General features: G+C 39.5%; 1 protein-coding gene across 4 annotated transcripts in view; it reads right to left on the bottom strand.

The window, feature by feature from the left end:
• Hook3 (hook microtubule tethering protein 3) overlaps positions 1-19,574 on the bottom strand; it is a 93,675-nt gene that overhangs the window by 58,266 nt on the left and 15,835 nt on the right. For all 4 annotated transcript variants that reach the window (XM_028854847.2, XM_028854845.2, XM_028854844.2 and 1 more), the window contains exons 3-4: positions 8,138-8,210; positions 5,751-5,801 (exon numbers count right to left, since the gene is read on the bottom strand). In XM_028854847.2, coding sequence (XP_028710680.1) covers positions 5,751-5,801; positions 8,138-8,210 — 124 coding nt within the window. The remainder of the gene's footprint in view (positions 1-5,750; positions 5,802-8,137; positions 8,211-19,574) is intronic.

Here is a 19,574-nt window from a genome sequence, read left to right on the forward strand (position 1 = left end):
CCTCAAAAACCAGCAGTCCTGTTTCTTGTCCTTGAGCCAGGGCTATCCTTGGTTCCATCACAATTCTGTCTTGACCAGAGGCCCGAAATGCCAAAAATGTTCAGAGGCACTGGCTTGTGTTCTGGTTTCTTGCTATCATTCTTCTGGGTTTACACAGCAACCTAATGAGCACAGCTGCCTGGAAGCCAGTGCGTGACCAGGTGCTTCTCTGATCCTTGAAGGTGTGCCAAATTTCCAGTCTAGCCAGCAGGTTGGGAACGTGTTAATGAATACCTTGTGTGGGACAACTGGCTGAGAAGCTCCCTCCCATGCCTCAACCCAGCAAAGCCTTATTAACTCTGAAACAGGGGTCATTAGTGGCAACCCTTTCTCGTTTCCCTCCTCTTAAGCTATCTTCTATAATAAAACTCCTTTCTAGAGCTGGCCGGTGGTGGCACACGCCTTTAATCCCAGCACTCAGGAGGCAGAGGCAGGTAGATCTCTGTGAGTTGAGCCAGCCTGGCTACCAAGTGAGTTCAGAAAGCGCAAAGCTACACAGAGAAACCTGTCTCGGAAAACAAAACAAAAAAAAACAAAACAAACAAACAAAAAACCCTTTCTAAAACTTAACCTTCTGTTGTTTGTGAAATTCATCTTTGAGTTCACAACACAAAGGACACAGAAGCCACTAACCTGGGGTAGCTTTAGTGGCCAGGGACCCTAGTCCCTTAAGTAATGTCACCGAGTGAGAAAGGACTCTCATATTTAAGGCCTCCCCGCCCCTGCTTTTCTCCATTTCAAAAGGAGATATATATTAATTGTAACTGAGATGTCTACTGGGAAGAAACTGAACAAAAGGGTTGGAAAAAGAATAAAATAAAGATGTACTCATGGGAATAGAAAATATAATAGGAAGTTTCAATGGGCAAGCAAGAAAGGTGTGCAGTTATCTCAGGAGTAGATAAGAAATATAAGCAGTAAAAAGAAAATTTGACTGAGTAATTAAAAAAATCTGAGTAATTAAAAGATCAATCCAGGAGGCTTAAATTCTCACTGGGAGTTCTGAAGAATAAACAGAAAAAATGAAGTAAAATTTCCTAAAACTAGTAGATATTCAGTTTTTAAGGACTTGTGAGTGTTGGCCAAGCATAATAAACAAAACCCATGCTCAAAATGCACCTTGCATCAAAGCACATTTTCATGAGCCCTTAGAGATAAATAAAAACAAATCAATCCTCAACAAAGAAGTCGCCAAAAGGGAATGGGAATCCATGTGAGAGATTTCAGCAGCAAATCTAGAGGAAGCTGGTGAACAAGGCCGCAATGGCTTCCACTCACAGCCAACCTAATTCTCAAGGAAGAAGAAATAAAGGTCAAGGCCTAAACTTCAGCATGTACTTCTGAAGATGGCACTGTTAAAACATGCTCATCAATATAAAAGTAAACCAGAAGCTGGACATTGTGGGGATGCCTTTAACACCAGCACTCAGAAGGCAGAGGCAGGTGAGTTCAAGGTCAGCCTGGTCTACAAAGTGCATGAGACCTTGTCTCACAAAGTAAACCAGTAAAGAGAAATGCAAGTACACAAGAGTCAATAAAAGGAATGTGATAGAAACAGGGAGAGGAATTCTCAGACTGCATATGAAAGGTAGTGACAGAACATAAGCTTATTTACTATTCTTGTTGATTCTAGTTAAGAATGAGCACCCTTAAGCTTTATTGCAGGAATCTCAATACAACAGGTCCTAACCCAGAGGATACAGGTATCACGTTACTTTTCTAGAGTTTGAAAAAAACCCTGAATTTTAAAATGAACCTCATCTAAAAGATTTGAGTCAGACTATGGACCTTCATAAATGTTTCTGTAGGTACACTTATGTAGATGTCTACAAAAGTGCTACCATATTGCATATACAAAAGTAATAAAAACATTTTTTATGGTCGAATACTACTTGCCTAATAAGTATTTCATAATTTCCATGTTGCAAGACATGTGGCTTATTTTCAATTTTGCATCCTATAAAATAATAAAATAATATGGAGGTGGACAGCGCTAAGTAGTTTTATTTTATTCTACTTTTTTTTTTTTTTTTTTTTTTGGTTTTTCGAGACAGGGTTTCTTTGTGTAGCTTTGCACCTTTCCTGGAACTTGCTTTGGAGACTAGGCTGGCCTCAAACTCACAGAGATCTGCCTGCCTCCACTCCTGAGTGCTGGGATTAAAGGCGTGTGCTACTACCATCTAGATTTTTTTTTTTTTTTTTTTTGAGCCCTAAGCCACTATGTTGCCCAGGTTGGCTTCAAACTCCTAGGATCAAGAAATTCTCCTGCCTTACCCTCCTGAGTAGCTACATAGTTTAGAAAAATTCTGAATATAAAGTTACTGTGTCAAGGTTGAAGTGGCTCAGCCTCAGGAGGTGTTGTCAGGAGGATGGTATCATTGGCTACATACAGAGGTAGAGGCCAGTCTGTCTACAGGAGATCCTGGGTTTGTTTTTCTGTTTTTTAAATACTGTTTCAAAAGACGTATATTTTACAAAACATTTAAACAAGTATCCTCCCTTCATGAAGTATATGGAGCGACTAAAAAACATATAAAGCAAATAAAGTAATTGTAGAAAAAAAAACAAATAATTACAAATTACAGCCAGTGATTAAAAAGGAAAAGAACACTGGTTAAAAGGTTAAAAGGGGAGGTTGGCAGTGAATCACATACTAGAGACTCACTATGTGTAGTTGCAAAACAGTAACAATACTGAACACTTTAGTCCTGCTCGCCAGCACTTGGTATACACCTAGGCTTTCAAAAGCACATCAGGAAAGCTCCAAAGCCGCAGAGACTAGACTCATCTCCTCTCTAAGCACAATGAGCATAGTCAGGTCACGCTGACTGGAACACAGAATGGTGCTGCAGACTGAAGTCCAAAGCATCGTCAAGGAAGATTTTGTGGAATACGGTGGAGCAAGAGGGTGAGAAAAACAGATAACAGAGAAAGAGAAGAGGTATGTACAGAGAGCCTGGGTCTCTCACTGTGAAATACTGACGGTAGCACTCCATGTGGTCAGCATACAGCAGCCAAACTACAATGACATACAGCAAAGTAGTTCCTAAGATATCACCACCATCTTTTCTGACATACATTTTCTATTTCCTTTCCACTGTGATACTTTTCTGAGAAAATTATAATTTTTAATTTTCAAATTAAGCAAATATGGTGCTCAGGGTAAAAACAATTACTTCTCATAATTGCCAAAGATCTAGTAAATATCACTTCTTAGTACCCTTACAAATAACTTCTGGCCAAAGAACAAACAAAAGAAAGCCACCCCAACAGTTATGGTCTTCTGCACATTTGTTCAAGATTTCTAATACTTACCCCAAGTGCTCTTTTATATATAACAATTTTCTAGAAAATAAATACTGATTTTTAAGTTATTTGAGATAATTACGAATTAACTCCTCACTACAACACAGCATTGCTGGTGGCTGGAACTGAAAAGGACTATGTCAGGTCTGCACCCAGCCTTGTTTCATGACTATAAGGGGTGAGGTAACCAAATAAATCTGCATAAGACAAGAATGTAAAATAATCCTCAATGTAAGAGTAAACCATTTGAGCCGGTCAGTGGTGGCACAGGCCTTTAATCCCAGCACTTGGGAGGCAAAGGCAGTTGGATCTCTGTGAGTTCAAGGCCAGCCTGGTGGTCTACAAAGTGAGTTCCAAGACAGGCTCCAAAGCTACACAGAGAAACACTGTCTCAAATAAAAAAAAAAAAAAAAAAAAAAAGAGTAAACTATGTCATGCAAGTTTGGTCTGGTGGCACAGGCCTTTAATGCCAGCTGCTTGAGAGACTGATGCAGAAGCGTATTATGTTCAAAGCCTGCCTGGGCAAACGGGGCAAATTAATGAAACCCTTCTGATCTAAAAAGAAACAGGGCTAGGGGTACAGCCCAGTGTGAGACCATCTCTTCCTAGCAGGACTGCACAAACAACCCAAAGAAACACAGAAGACTTAAACTGGAAATTAACGGACTCTCCGTTTTGCTTCTTTACAATCGTCCTGGCTGGAGAGAACTACAGAACAGGGAGAAGTCAAACTGCCCCAGCTACTACTTCAGCAGTCTAAGTACAAACTAAGGACAGCTTGGTTCTGGGTGGTAGAGCAGAGATTTTGCTGATGATATTAAAAGAAAGACACCCCAGCACTCAGAAGGTGGAGGCAGAAAAGTCAGAAGTTCAAGGTCACCTTCAGCTATATACTGAGCTTAAGGCTAGCCTGGCCTACATGAAACTCTGTCTCAAAAAAATAACAAACAGGAAAACAAACAAATCATCAGGCGGGACATGATGGCCCATACTAGTATACTGGCACAAGACCAGGGGAGGCAGAAGGACTGTCCCTGAGGTGGAGGCCAGACTGGGTGCAGTAAGAGATTGTCCCCTAAGCTAAGAACAGCCATCTTGGAGCACTCAGCTGCACCTCATGCAAAAGATCATCCAGCTAAGCTTGCTGATGATTTATACCTCAGAACAGAGGAGCAAGAAGGCACAAGATTCTCACCTGAGTATCCAGCTGTTTCCACCTACTATATGCATCTCTACCTTAACTGCACATGACCTGGGAGAGGGGTAAGTATATATAGGCCAACAAAGACCTTATCTATCCCTTCTGGGTAAAGGCTGTTCAGGTGTGGCCTTTTTAGCAGCGGGAAGAGAAGCACCCACATCCCTTTAGTAATCCCTCGCCTATGCTCTGCAAGGAAGCCCAATAAACACATTTGTTTTTAAAGAGTGAACTTTGGTGGAATTGTGCCTCCATTTGTCATTGGGACTTGAAGAGAAGGGGTAGATGTTGCTTACATCTCTCCCTGGGAAGGAATTTTAGTAACACTGGGCTACAAAATGAGTTTCTGGACAACCTGTATTCTAGCGTAAGCCTGTCTGAAAACCATGGGAAGGACTATAGAATGATACCAAGGCTTGAGACTTGCATTTTAGGTTGGGTGTGATGGAAGAGTAGTTCTCAACCTTCCTGATGATGTGACCCTTTAATATAGTTTCTCATGCTGTAGTGACCCCCAATCATCAAATTATTTCATTGCTACTTCATGTGTACTTTTGTTATTGTTATGAATTATAATACAAATCTCTGATATGCAGAGTATCTGATATGCGAGCCCTGTGGGGTCTCAACCCACAAGTTGAGAACCACTGTGATAAAGTCACTTACTAAGATGGAGAAGATGGATGCAATAGATATAAACGTGGGTATCTTGCTTGCAGGGGGGAAAATGCCAAGAAAATAACACACGTTTTTAGGCAATTTTATGTCCCATTGGCATCTGTGATCATGAAATTAATTAGTTCTGCTGCGTGAATATCTCCCCATGCCTATGTTCTGATATATATGATCTCAGATGATGAGGAGAGTTCACCTACGATCCAGGAGCTTGCTGAAGAATAAAACACAAGCTGCAGGGCCAATCACCACAGTCCAAACGAGCGCTAAACTACCTTCACAAGTACAGAAAGAAAAGAGTATAGTATAAACAAAATTTAACATATTTTAATAACCATGCACAAGTTACTCATAACAATGAAAATTACTGGTGTGTTCACCATCTAAGAGACGACTGGTTATTTGAACCAATGCTATATAGGGGAAGATAGAAACTATTAATTTTGAAATGGTTTTTCTTAAGCTTGAAACTATAAAAAGCTTAAATTATTCTGTAATATTTCCAAGCAGAATGAGAAAAAAAAAATTTTACCTCATGATTGTAATCCAAGATTCCTTTTAAAATTTTCTTTAAGTTACTAATCTGTTTAGAGAGAGAAGAACTGGGTGAGAGGCAAGCACAGACCTTAGTACAGAGTAACATTAAAAACTCCAGTGAATCATAGAGCAAGTACAAGCTGAGTATTCCCAGACCACAACTCGAAGTCTAAAGTGTGCCAGACTCCAAAATTTTTGGAACAGCATGTTGGTACTTTAAAACATTTGGACTTTGGAGCATTTCAGATTTCAGATCTTGAGATTAGGGATGCTCAACTGGTCAAGTTTATGCAACTTTCTAAACAAACAAACAAACAAACAAACCCTAAATCTCCCCAAAAATCTCTTCTAAAATCTGAAACACTTCTGGCCCAATTCACATAATGGATATTTAAACTGTGTAAAAAATAAAACTTAATAGGATATTTGAAGTAACAACATCATGAAAAGACTATTACTTCGTGATAACACTATGGGGAAATGAATAAAACCTAACAGATTATACAGACTTTTGATAAGTAAAGGAAATAAAATGTATTATTCTTAAAGACCTGAACTTAAATTCGTACTATTTTCTCTAACTTCAGAGTATCAAACAGAAACTATTGTGAAACTTATCCTTGGAAATCTTTTTAAAAAATTTAAAAATTAATTTACATATATGGGTGTTTTGCTTGCATGCATGTTGGATCCCCTGGAACTGGAGTTACATAAGGTTGTGGTCTGCTGTGGAAGTTGGGGAATTGAACCTAGGTCCTCTGGAAGAGCAGCTCTTAACTGCTGAGACATCTCTCCAGCCCCTTGTTGTCTTACTCCAGGAAATACATGTCCAAATTCCTCCACTGTCGAGAAAAGGTTGCCCTTTAGCTGAATACCAAACAAAGTAAATAATTATAACCCTGGTGGCACATGCCTTTAATCCCTGCACTCGGGAGGAAGAGGCAGGCAGATTGCTGAGTTCGAGGCCAGCCTGAGTGAGTTCTAAGATAGCCAAGGGTACACATAGAATTCCTGTTTCAACTCCTCCCCAACAACAACAACAACAACAACAAAATTACTATTGCATCCTGAAATACTAAAACAGACTAACATTAAGCACTGCATAAGTTTTGCTAGTGCTTTAAGGAGGACCATAAATGAGATAAGAGGAGGAGTCTTACAGTGTCTCAGTGTATTAACTCACTCCAGAACTTAAGTTCACTGGCCATTTTTATCTCGTGAGATGACAGGCAGATTCACTGCATTATTTGATTAAAAACTCGTACGTTCTCATCTGCTTTTGACCCTTCTCATATAGTCAAATTTGTATTGGGTTAAATGTGCCATATTCTGCCAATCATCCTTGTGATCTAGCTGAAAATGTTCAGTGTTAGTACTTATATGTTAGTTATGATGCTTCCTTATATGAAATGCTTGGGATCAGATGCGTTTTGGATTTAGGACTGATGATGCTCAACCTGTAACTGGGTGTGTCCTAGAAAAATATATCCTAGAACAAAAGACAATATAGCCTGAGCTTATCAAATAAAAGAGGCTGCAACCTTCTGGTGTAAAGCATTTAAAAAAGTATCTATTTTATGTGTCTGAGTGTTCTGCCTGTTTGCATGTACGTGCACCATGTGTGTGCCTGGTGCTCTCCAAAGTCAGAAAAGGATACCGGAGTTTGGGAATGGGAGCTACAGATGATTTGGAGCCACCGTGTGGATTGCTGACTACCTAACATAGGTCCTTGCAAGAGTAACAAGTGTAACAAGTGCTCTAAACTGCTGAGCAATCTCTCCAGCCCCTGGAAACATTTATTTTAAAGAGAGAAATAAACCAAAACGTTGGGTATTTATTAAAAGCAACAAAATAAGCATAGGGTGCTTGCTTATGTCTGTTAATTCAAGAGGTGAGGGCAGGAAACTGTGAATTCAAGGCAGATGTAGGCTGTATAGCACTATCTAAAAAACAAAAACAAAACCCAGTATCATAAATAAAATTAACATTTTGTATTTCTGGAAACATTTGGATTTGGAAAATACATCATTTATTATTTACTTTTTTATTCTTCTAAGATGTTTATTTTTCATACTTCCAACATCTGAAAGTAGAACACCTTAAAACTGATACAGTCATTTAAAATCAGTGGTTTTCCCCATGGCAAAATGCTACATTATCTTATTTTAACCAATGGCATCATACAATTGAAAAAGCGCTCCATAGCAAGTTTATACCACTTGCCATAGAGAGTAAATGGTAGAGCCAGGCCCAGTTGAATGTTTTCCTTTGTAAGATTTGCTGTGGTCATGGTGTCTCTTCGCAGCAATAGAAACCCTAAGTAAGACAATATACAACACAAATATTTAAAGATTTAACAGCCGTAAAAGCAAAAAGAAATACCTTTAATCTCCAGTTGTCTCCCACTTCAGTTTTGATTCTGTTTAGCCAATTATCATCGAAATATGCAGGATCTCTGCAAGTAAAGAAAAGTTGGATTAAGGCCCGTGGCTGTCATGCTTACACCCAATCCCATCTCATATCATTTCAGGGAGCCACAAAAATATGTATATGCCGCTATTAAATAATAATAATTATTTATTATCAAATAAATTAATTATTAAATAATCTATGAGACCAGATATAGTAGCACATTTTCTAAAATCAGTTTGAATAGTTTTGGTAATAAATTAGTTATAGAAGATTAATAGATAGTTAATATATTCTAAAAGTGAGTTATAGTTGAGTAAACAAGAGTTGTTGATAGCATAAAACTATCTAAAACAAGTAAAAAACAACAACAACCTTTTTAAAAAGACACACAATCTCAAGAAAGTAAAAATGAAGTTATATAGGCAAATATAGTCAAACAAGGGTAGACCTTAAATATACACATCCTTATTTTTCCTAGGAAATCCTCCTATATTTATATTTGGAAGAAAAACCAACCAACCAACAAAACATAAAACATACCCAAACTTGTCAAACTCAGCATGAATATTTAAGTTTTTCAAACTGAAGCTCTAAGAAATGGTTTGTCCAAGACCACAATGGAACATCTGTTTGTCCTGGTCTAGCTAGTATTAAGTCCAAGATCTTTCCATAACATAACTATCTATTCAACCAAATTACAGAAGAGTATTGGGACAGGAATGTTAGTGAGGGGGAGGGGAGTGATTTACATTTCAATTTTTACTGTAATTGAAATTCAATTAGCAATAAGTTTTATTTCAGTTAATTTTTTTTTTTTTTTTTTTTTTTTGGTTTTTCGAGACAGGGTTTCTCTGTGTAGCTTTGTGCCTTTCCTGGAACTCACTCTGTAGCCCAGGCTGGCCTTGAACTCACGGAGATCCACCTGGCTCTGCCTCCCGAGTGCTGGGATTAAAGGCGTGCGCCACCAACGCCCGGCTTCAGCTAATTTTAAAACAAGCAATTGGCTACTTGGGATTAAAAATTTTGTTATGGGCTGGAGAGATGGCTCAGAGGTTCAGAGCACCGACTATTCTTCCAGAGGTCCTGAGTTCAATTCCCAGCACCCACACCCACATGGTGGCTCACAACCATCTATAATGAGATCTGTAATGAGAACCCTCTTCTGTGTACATAATAAATAAATAAATCTTTAAAAAAATTTTGTTACAAAAATAAATGTACTTATTTCGATAATAAGTATATATAAAAAGGTTATAAATTATATCTATCAAAATCATTTTAAACCTATATTTAACCACTATATAACATAGACAAGATAACTTGTCTACTCATCTTTTTAAAATTTATTTTTATTATTTTAACAATGGGTATGTGTATGTGAATGAGTGTGCACAAAGAGGTAAGAGGAGGGCAGTAGATCCTCTGGAGCTAGGGTTACAGACAATTGTGACCCATCTGATGTGGTGCTGGGAACTGTACTTGGTCCTTTGGAAGAACAGGAAGCACACTTAACTGCTGAGCCATCTCTCCAGCCTCCTAATTCATCTACCTTAAAACCAAAACCAAAACAGTCTCACTGTGTAGTCTTGGCTGGCCTGGAACTCTCTACGCAGACCAAGCTATTCTCTAACTCAGAGAGGTTCATCTGCCTCTGCCTCTCGAGTGCTGGGATTAAAGCCATGCACCACTCCACGGTCCATTTATCTACTTTTAAAAATCGACTAAGATACAGTTCACATATCATCCATTTATTCATTTAGACCATACAAATCACTTCAGAATACAATACTGACAGAACTGCACAACCATCACCAGCATGTTAAAGCTTCTGTGTCTTCACAGAAAAGGAAGTGTAGGTGACGGAGATGGCTCAGGGGGTAAAAGCCGTACAGCAGTGACGGCCTGAGTTTGGATCCTCAGTACCCATGTAAAAGCCAGGAGCAGAGGCATGTGTCTAAGCCGAGTATAGAGGGAGCAGGGTCCATGGGGGAAGGGGCTTGGGGGTGGTGGTGGAGACAGGTGGATCCCTTGGTTGAAACAGTGAGATCAGAATAAAAATTTATGAGAGTCCCTGTCTCAAAAACCAAGGTATGAAAGTTATCCAGGTCAGACATCCAATGTCAAGTTTTGGAGACATCTATATGTACATTCAAGAGCACCTGCACACACAAGAGAAAGGGGAAAAAAGGAGAAAATAAGATAAACCTTGTGTCCATTAGTCGTCTTTCTCATTTTTTTATTTTCTCACCTCTGGAGAAATTACTAATCTAATTTCTTTCTTTGTTCTCTGCCCTGAACATTTTAATGAAAACAATAAACCATATGATCATTTACGTCTGACTTCTCTCAGTTAGTATGATTCTAAGGTTTTCATGTAATGTAGCATGTACCAGAACTTGACTGCTTTAGGGATAATGGCCAAGCCCCACATAGCATGTCCATCCACGGTCAACTACAATGAACCCACAATATTGTATGGCCTTCTTTGTGTTTGCACAAGATGTATTTCTCACAAATGATCTCTATGATAAATGACTACTACATTATGTTTATTCATTCATTAGGTGATGAATATTTGGGTTGTTTTTACTTTTGAGCTATTATAAATAACGATGCTTCATGTAGCATGTTTTTGTATGGACATGGTTCATCTGGGGTGGAATTGCTGGGTCAGATAATTCTGTTTAACATAAAACTTGCCTGTGGTGGTTGATGCCTTCTTTTCACTTTACAAACTTTGTATTTGTGTACATATGTGTGAAGGTGCCCATGGAAGCCAGAGGAGGAACTGGATCCTCAGGTGGTGGATGCAGGTAACAGTTTTACACTGCTCAACAGCGGTTTTAGGAACCAAACGCTGGTCCTCCACTAGAACAGCAAGCACTGTAAACCAATGAGCCATCCCACGAGTCGCCCTTTCACTCTCTTTTTAAATTTATTTTTTATTTTATTACGTATGGGGGTCCTCTTTCCCTCTTGGCCTATCAGCCGCTAGGGCAAGAGGCAGTAGTGGGCAACAGAAAGCTTAGTAGGTAGCCCATGAGCATGAACAGAGGGAGGCCTCCAGGAGACAGACCAGTGAATCAGCTCAGCTTTACTCCAGAGCACAAAGAATATATAGGATTGGGGAGCCTGGGGACAAACCCTAATTTGCATGAAGTGGCACACTCCTATCATAAGGCTCCTAGCACAAGTCTTAGTTATCATCTGTGCAGCAAGGGAGCCTTCTAACAGGGATCTATGTCAGGGTTCAAGCTAAAGATAAGTCAGGCGTCTGATTTAGATAAGGTCAGTCCTTCAGGCCCAGGGACATTCTCCAGATAAGGGGGGTTAGAGGCGGAAGTTCTGCTGGAGGGAGGGAGCCCTATGTTGTCAAGATACTGAGATAAACTGCCAGGCCATCAGGAGACTGTCACCTCTATCAGTCAGCAAAAATCTTCTAACATTTTATGTGTATGAATATTTACCATGTGGATACCTGGTGCCCTGAGAAGCTATAAGAGGGTATTAAACCCCTGGAACTGGGGTTACAGATGGTTTTGAGCCATCATGTAGGTTCTGGAAACTGAACCCCCCAGGTACTCTTCAAGAGCAGTGGATGCTCTTAACCCTTAAGCCACCTCTCCAGCCCCTCCTTTTCACTTTCTTTCTTTCTTTTTTTTTTTTTTTTTTTTCTTTTCTTTTATTTTAATTTTTCGAGACAAGGTTTCTCTGTGTAGCTTTGCGCCTTTCCTGGAACTTGCTTTGGAGACCAGGCTGGGCTCGAACTCACAGAGATCCGCCTGGCTCTGCCTCCTGAATGCTGGGATTAAAGGCATGAGCCACCACCGCCCGGCCCTTTTTACTTTCTTGATGGCGGATTGTACGTACAAAGGTTTCTAAGTTTGACAAAGTTCAATTTATCTACCTTGTACTTACGGCATTTTTATCTAGGACACTTCTGCCAAGGTTACAAAGACTTACTACTTTAATTATTTTTCCTTTTTGTATTTTTAGCTCTTATATTTGGGTATCTGATACATTTATATGTAGTAAAAGAGAGCTAACTTCATTAACTGGCATGTGGACAGTCATACTCATCTATTTTTGTTTTTAAGTTTAATTTAGAGTTTCTAGGTAAGATTTTCTACACCAAGAGAAAACAATTTTGCTGTGGGATGGTCTGTATGTCAAATTGTTCTGTTTGGTCAATAAATAAAACACTGATTGGCCAGTGGCCAGGTAGGAATTAGGTGGCCAGGCAGGAAGTAGGTGGGACAAGGAGAGAGGAGAATTCTGGGAAGCAGAAGGCTGAGGCAGAGAGACACTGCCAGCCGCCGCCATGACCAGCAGCAAGTGAAGACGCTGGTAAGCCACCAGCCACGTGGCAAGGTATAGATTTATGGAAATGGATTAATTTAAGCTATAAGAACAGTTAGCAAGAAGCCAGCCACGGCCATACAGTTTGTATGCAATATAAGTCTCTGTGTTTACTTGGTTGGGTCTGAGGGGCTGTGAAACTGGCGGGTGACAGAGATTTGCCCTGACTGTGGGCAAGGCAGGTAAACTCTAGCTACACAATTTAGGTAATCTGATGCAAAAAAGAAAAAAAAAGGAAGAAGAAGAAGAAGTGTGTACTAGTACTTAAAAGATGGCTGGGCCTCACAAATACTGGAATAAGCATCTTAGACTGCTTTCTTCTATGTTTATTTTCCATCTATACCATTTTGTCTCTGTGGACCAACCTCTTCCTGTTTCTCCCAATACAAAGCTGGAAATGGCTATAGATATGTTCGTTTTTTTTTTTAAATTAATTTTATTTATTAAGCACGTAGAATTCTGCCTGCATGCCAGAAGAGGGTGCCAGATATCATTATAGATGGTTATTAGCCACCATGTGGTTGCTGGGAATTGAAAACAGGTCCTCTGGAAGAACAGTCAGTGCTCTTAACCTCTGAGCCATCTCTCCAGCCCCTAGATATGTTCTAAGTCTTTACAACTTCTAAATAAGACTGGCTGTTACTGACTCATTATAAAACCCCAGTGAGCTTGGGCCAAAGTCTATTTTCATCCTTGATCCTATTACATGTGGTTAAAAAGAGGGACGGACGGCTGCAAGTAGGACACACACATCATCGGGGAAAGAAGCACGGCCCTTGTCAGAGCTGAGAATGCCTCCTGTGGGCACTCTCTTTGCTTAAAATCTCTTACAAAACAGACAATGCAAAGAAAACAAAGGGGATTCTACTATAACAGCAAAAAGTGATTTTAAAGATTAGTTCAGATGTTAGAAAATTTTAAATGTTATTTTTGACGGTTAAATCACCTGAAAGGTACAATCACTGGCAGTAAAGTATTAATCTTTCATAGTCTGGTGCTATGTGGTTGATTGCTAAAAGCCATAGGCACTGAACCAAAAAGTCCCTTTAAAAATGCTTTAAAACACTGCTTTGGTTTAGATGAAGTAGTTTCCAGAAAGGTTTGTGTGAAGGCTTGGAGTTCATAATACTGTGACATCAGCAGCTTTGATCACCCATATCCTCCTGCACTCAAGATATTTTTCCTTACTGCAAGTTCATAGCAGGAACAAGCAGACCATGAACTAAAAGCTCTGAAAATGTGAGCCAAAATAGTCTTTCTCCTTTTATTTTACTTATTCATTCATTTATTGATTCAGGCTTTCTTTTTGAGACAGGGTCTCATGTAGCCCAGGATGGCTTCAAACACACGGAGCTTGAGGCCTGCCTTGAACTTGTAATCCTCTCTCTGTCTGCCTCCTAAATACTGCAACTGTCCTGGGATTAAATGCCCTACCCCTGAGCCATGCTGGAGGTCAAACCCAGGACCTTGTGCATTCTGGGCAAGTACTTTACCACTGGACTGTATTATATCTCAACCCTTCCTCCATTAAAATTGCTTCTCTCGGGTATCTGTCCCTTCATCCAACAGAAAGCTAACTTTAAAATGTTACAGGTAAGAACTATCAGAAGCAATTTCCCCAAATTCAATTGCAGTTAAGTAGCAGAGTTGAGAGCATACACTTTTTGTTAAAACAAATAAGCAGAACTCAACACAAATGGGAGGTTCAGTGGCTAATCATCTCACTAAACTGTTACAAGTGGGAAAAAAGAAAACCACCATTTATAGTACCCTCTATTTAATTAAATCCTGGCACTTGTTATTCACTGTTATTCCACCCAATACCTCACGTCTGCCACAAGGAGTTTCCCAATACATTTTAGCAAAGTAGTTAGCACGTATTTAGTAAGCTTCTAATCTACTACCTCAGCAGAACATACCAAGAACAGGAGTCTGAACATTAGGCATGGTGGCACACAGCTACAATCCTAGCCTTTAGGAGGCAGAGGCTGGGGCAGAAGGAAGGGGAGTTTGAGGTCAACCTGGGCTACATAGTCAATTCCAGGTAAATGTGAGCCATGAAGCAAGACCCTGTCTCAAAACAGATACTCACCTGCAACTTTCTTTCTTTCCTACTATTTTTTCTTTCCCCAGTGGGGCTTATAAATAGCAATAAACTTTGACTCTATATGCAGGCTTCTGTGAGAGCCAGAGTTACATTTTAAGTTTTAATTACCCTACCATAGAGATCCATGAAAGAAAAATGCCTCTGATCTGCAAGCCCCTTGCCCAAGGACACTTAATTCCTGAAATGCTGGAGGCTATGGTTTATGGGAGATACCAGGCCACATATTTTTTCACCACTATCACACAAGTTTGTGTGACTCATCTGCACTGATGTGCTTGATCACATGTGGGCGGGAGGTCCACAGGTGAAAATATGTCAGGATGTATGCTTGCCCCTGATTGGATGTAGGCTGGAGGTACATCAAGTTGTACGCTTGCTCCTGACTGAACCTGACGGGAAATATTTAAGGCGATCTAAACCCTGATTTGGGGCCCTTTCCCGGGAATCTGAGTTTGGACCTGGCCAGAGCCCATCCACCTGGCTAGTTAAAGCTTGCTTCAAATCTGGCTTTAAACTGTAGAAGTGGTCTAACTCTTGATCCGGTGAGATTAACATCTCTAGCTGTGACTTTTGCTTAAACAGTTTGTAATTCCAGAAAATTTCTAAATATTCTCTATTGAAGGTCTTGGACTAGACTCCCACAGTATAAAGGCAATTTTCTCACAACTCTTTAGAGATGGCTTTATATTGATATGAAAATAACAACTAAATAATCTCATTGGGAATGTTTTTCACAAGTAACAAATTATCCACCGATGCCCTGACACCTGTTAAAAACTATCTCCTTAACCAGCAGTGCACTTATTTGCCTGCACTTATGCTTGTAACAGCTTAGATGAAAGAAAAACACATTAATTTTAATCCTTAATATAATTCCAGAATATATTGTTTTCTTATAGTCAAATGCTTTCAATAACAAAAACAACCAAAAGAAATTAAGTTTTATTTCTACTGCTAGAAATAAGTAACATAGTATTCTTTACAACCCCCTACACATTAATATGGGCTTCAACATGAATATATTTTGATTCTACTTCCTTAAAAAGATGGATTTTGTTTGTTTGTTTGTTTGTTTGTTTAAGACAGGGTCTTGGCTGGCCTCGAACTCCCAGAGATCCCTTACATCTGCCTTCAGAGTACTGGGATTAAAGGCGTTGTATCACAATGCCCAGCCTAGTCTGGTTAAGCAAGCATTTTCATCAGCAAACTTTTAGTGTTTTTCAGAAAGATCCTTAGTGCTAGATAAAATTTTTTATCAGGTCATTGGTCTGGACTGAGTTTATATTAGGCCCAGCAGAACAAACCAAAATCTAGTCACACATCAGTTAGCCAAAGGTAAGCTATTAAACTGTCTAAGAATTCGTGAGAATGAGAGATAATCTCTAGTTCTAGCTGGCATGGTAAGTTAAAGGCCCCCTGCTTTAACCTTCAGAAAAGATGTAACTAATGTTTTTTGTCTAGTTTCTACACTCTGGTCTTCAGTCTATGAAGCCAATCTCTATGTCCAGAATCACTGGAGCACTTATTATAAAATGTGGTATTGCCAATTCTGGAATCGGCTATTAAAGCCAGGTTAGACCTTTAAGCCTATTGTGATTTTTGTCTTTTATCCTAGGTATGACTATTTCCTAATGGTCTTTCTGAAGTTTTGTGCTTGGTTTTTTGAGATGGGGTCTTGATATGTTTCCTAGTGGCTTTTTGAACACCCAAGATGTGTATTAGACAATACACTATTGTAATTAGATTTCATAGCCGTAATGACAAGAGAAACAGAAATTCTACTTAGCCCCCACTGTGTCAGAATTCTGAAGTAAGCAGCACAGGCATGTGAAGAATCCTTACTAAAGCACAGGTGAACAACTTAGGCTACTGTCTTACTCCTGTTAACTATTTCTATTTCTGTGAGAAAACACCATGCCACTTGGGGAAGAGAAGGTTTCTTTCAGCTTACTGCTCTCTGGTCACAGCATCATCTGGGGGAAGCCCCGGCAGGAGCCTGGAGGGAACTAGAGCAGAGACCATGAAGGTAGGCTTCTTACTGGCTTGTTTCTCATGGCTTATAGCACAGTATTTATACAATGCAGGATCACCCAGGGGTGGCACAGACCACAGTGAGCTGGGGCCTCCCACATCAATTACTAATCAAAAATTGCATCACAGGTTTACCCACAGGACAATCTGGGAGGGGCATGGTCTCAATTAAGGTTCCCTTTTCAAATGACTCTAACTTGTGTTAAGTTGACAAACAAAAAACAAACAAAATAAAACAAAAACCTAACCAGGGAAGGTACAAGAAAAGTACTGATTTATAAGGCATCCCACAATTGCCCACACTTTATAGCTTTTGGTCTTATCTATTTTTCCCACTAATTTCTTAAGGTTTACACTGAGCAACAGAATGCCCAATTGGTACCTGATATGGAAAATAAGAATGGAAACACTTTGAAATAAAGGTTAAAAGGAGATAAAAGTTTTCTTTTAGAGGCAATGTTATATTCACATGTTCAACAAATGTTTTCTGAAAATCCATAGAGCAAGATGGAGACGTGGAATATAAAGGCATTAGAAAATATTAAAGAGGGCCTGGACTAGGTTATGCTGAGAAAAAGGTAAACACCACAAAGGCTGAGGGTAAGTCCCGAAGTAGATGATGCCTGAGGATCAAGGGAGACACTGCAAAAGAATACTAGTGAACACTGTCAGAGGGTACGAAGAGCCACGATCATTAGGGTCATATATACCGCTGTAAGCGATGCAGCTCTTACCGTAAGTGAAATGGAGAAAAGCAACTAATAGGACTACAAGCCAAATTTAAAGTGTTGCGAACAGAAAAGCACTAAGGTGAAGAAAAATAAAGAACGGGAGGGAAATCTTTGCCAACTATTCACCAGATGGGATTAATATCTACAATCTTTAAAAATTAAGGGCTGGAGAGATGGCTTACTTCAGAGTATTGCCTGCTTTTCCAGAGGATTTGGGTTAGGTTCCCAGCAAACACATGATGCATTTCACTCCAGTTCCAGGTGATCTGACACCCTTTTCTGGCCTCAGAAAGCACTGTGTGTACATGGTGCACAGACACATACAGACAAAACACCTATACACATAATAAAATAAAAACATTTAAGATCTTTCAAAAGTTTAGTTAAAAACACTCAAAAAATGAGGGACTGGAGAGATGGCTCAGTGGGTGGAGGTGCCTATCACCAAGTCTGGTGACCTGAGTTCAACCCCAGGGACCGTATGCGGCAGAGCCAAAGAACCAAGCTGATCTACACATATATATGGTGGTATGCTCATGAGCATGTGCACACACACTAAATAAATCCAAAAAAAATTCTCAAATTTAAACAACAAAATAACAAACCATCTAATTGACAAAAAAAGCCACAGAACTAAATAAATAAATTTTTCAAAAGAAGAAATACAAACAGCCAATAAATATTTTTAAAACTGGTCACACACTATTAGAAAACAGAGAAATGGAAAAAAAAAACATTTTCAATAATAAAGGGGCAAAGTATCCTTATTTTAGATGATGTGATTCTATACACAATACACTAAAGATTCTAAGAGAAAAAAGATCTGATAAACACTTCCAGGAAAGTGGCAGACAATATAATCAACACAAAAATAGTAGCCTTCCTATCTGACACAGCAAATGGTGAGGGAAAACAAAGGTGATTCTCCAACAGATATCATAAGAAACTTGAAGGAAAGCAAGGTTGTTTTAGAAGAGACATTGGGGGTAGGGAGACAGAAAAGGCTACAGAAGTTTCCAAAACTTTTGTTCCAATGTAAGAAATTTTGTATGGTATAAAACAAAAAACTAAACCCGGGGGCTCCCCTTTTGGACCTCCTCCCTCCTCAGGAGTCCCTCTAGCTTGTTTTTACACATGCCTGCTCTGTTCCAGAGGAAGAAAGGCAGAATAAGAACCACAGCAGAAGCAGGAGCTCCACTTCCTTAAGAGCTGTGGAGCATCCTCCTCCTCAACATCCACCTCAGCATCCTCCTCCTCAACATCCTCCTCCTCCTCAGTATCCTCCTCCCCAGCATCCTCCTCCTCCTCAACATCCTCCTCCCCAGCATCCTCCTCCTCAGCAGCATGGCAGCTCATGAACTTAGCTGGCAAAAAGGCTAGGGTCAATTTCTTTCAGAAGATAAAATGGTAAAAGAAACCCTACTGTTGAATAATCTGTCCCCATGAGAGCACTTTGTTCATGGTACTGAAAGGGCAAATAATCTCCACAAAAGCTCTAAATTGTAGGATAAGAAAATACAGTTAGAACAGTTCTGATTTTTTCAGATATACTGAAATGCCAACATTTGACATAACTTTGGATGTGTTTGTTACATTCAAAGATTTACTAAGACACATTTCTTAGTACTTTTGGGACAGCAATATGATAGAGTTTTCAGTGAATATGAGAAATTATTTCATTTATAAAATTATGTGTCAAAGCCAAGAGTCACTGAAGCTTCTTGGTGGATATAAGACACAACTTCAAAACTGGACGACATTTAGTAGTAAATCTGAGAACCTCAAATCAATGACAAACCTATAACACAAAAGTTGTAACATCTAGTTTGAGGTATTTTGTATTTTCAAAGTATTTATGGCCAACCTCAAAAAGATGCAGTCCATCTTGGACATCCTCAAGACCCAAACCTCCACCTAGTTCTTTGGTAAACTTCAGACAGGACCATGGAAAAGCAGTTCATGGGGGGTGGGGGTGGGGACCTACTTAAACAGATCAGGAATTTGAAGGGACCAGTTCAGCAAAATGCCACACATACAATAAACATCTAGAAGTCTGACTCCAAACTCGGCATTTACTGCTAGCTATTGAACAGCAGGCACTCTGTTTCAGGAGACATCACTGCTCATCTGCTGAGTCAGTGGTTTTTCAGTCCAGGTCAGACTGCAGGTGTTGGTGCTT

This window comes from Peromyscus leucopus, chromosome 17 (genome assembly GCF_004664715.2).
Source record: "Peromyscus leucopus breed LL Stock chromosome 17, UCI_PerLeu_2.1, whole genome shotgun sequence".
Taxonomy (NCBI): domain Eukaryota; kingdom Metazoa; phylum Chordata; class Mammalia; order Rodentia; family Cricetidae; genus Peromyscus; species Peromyscus leucopus.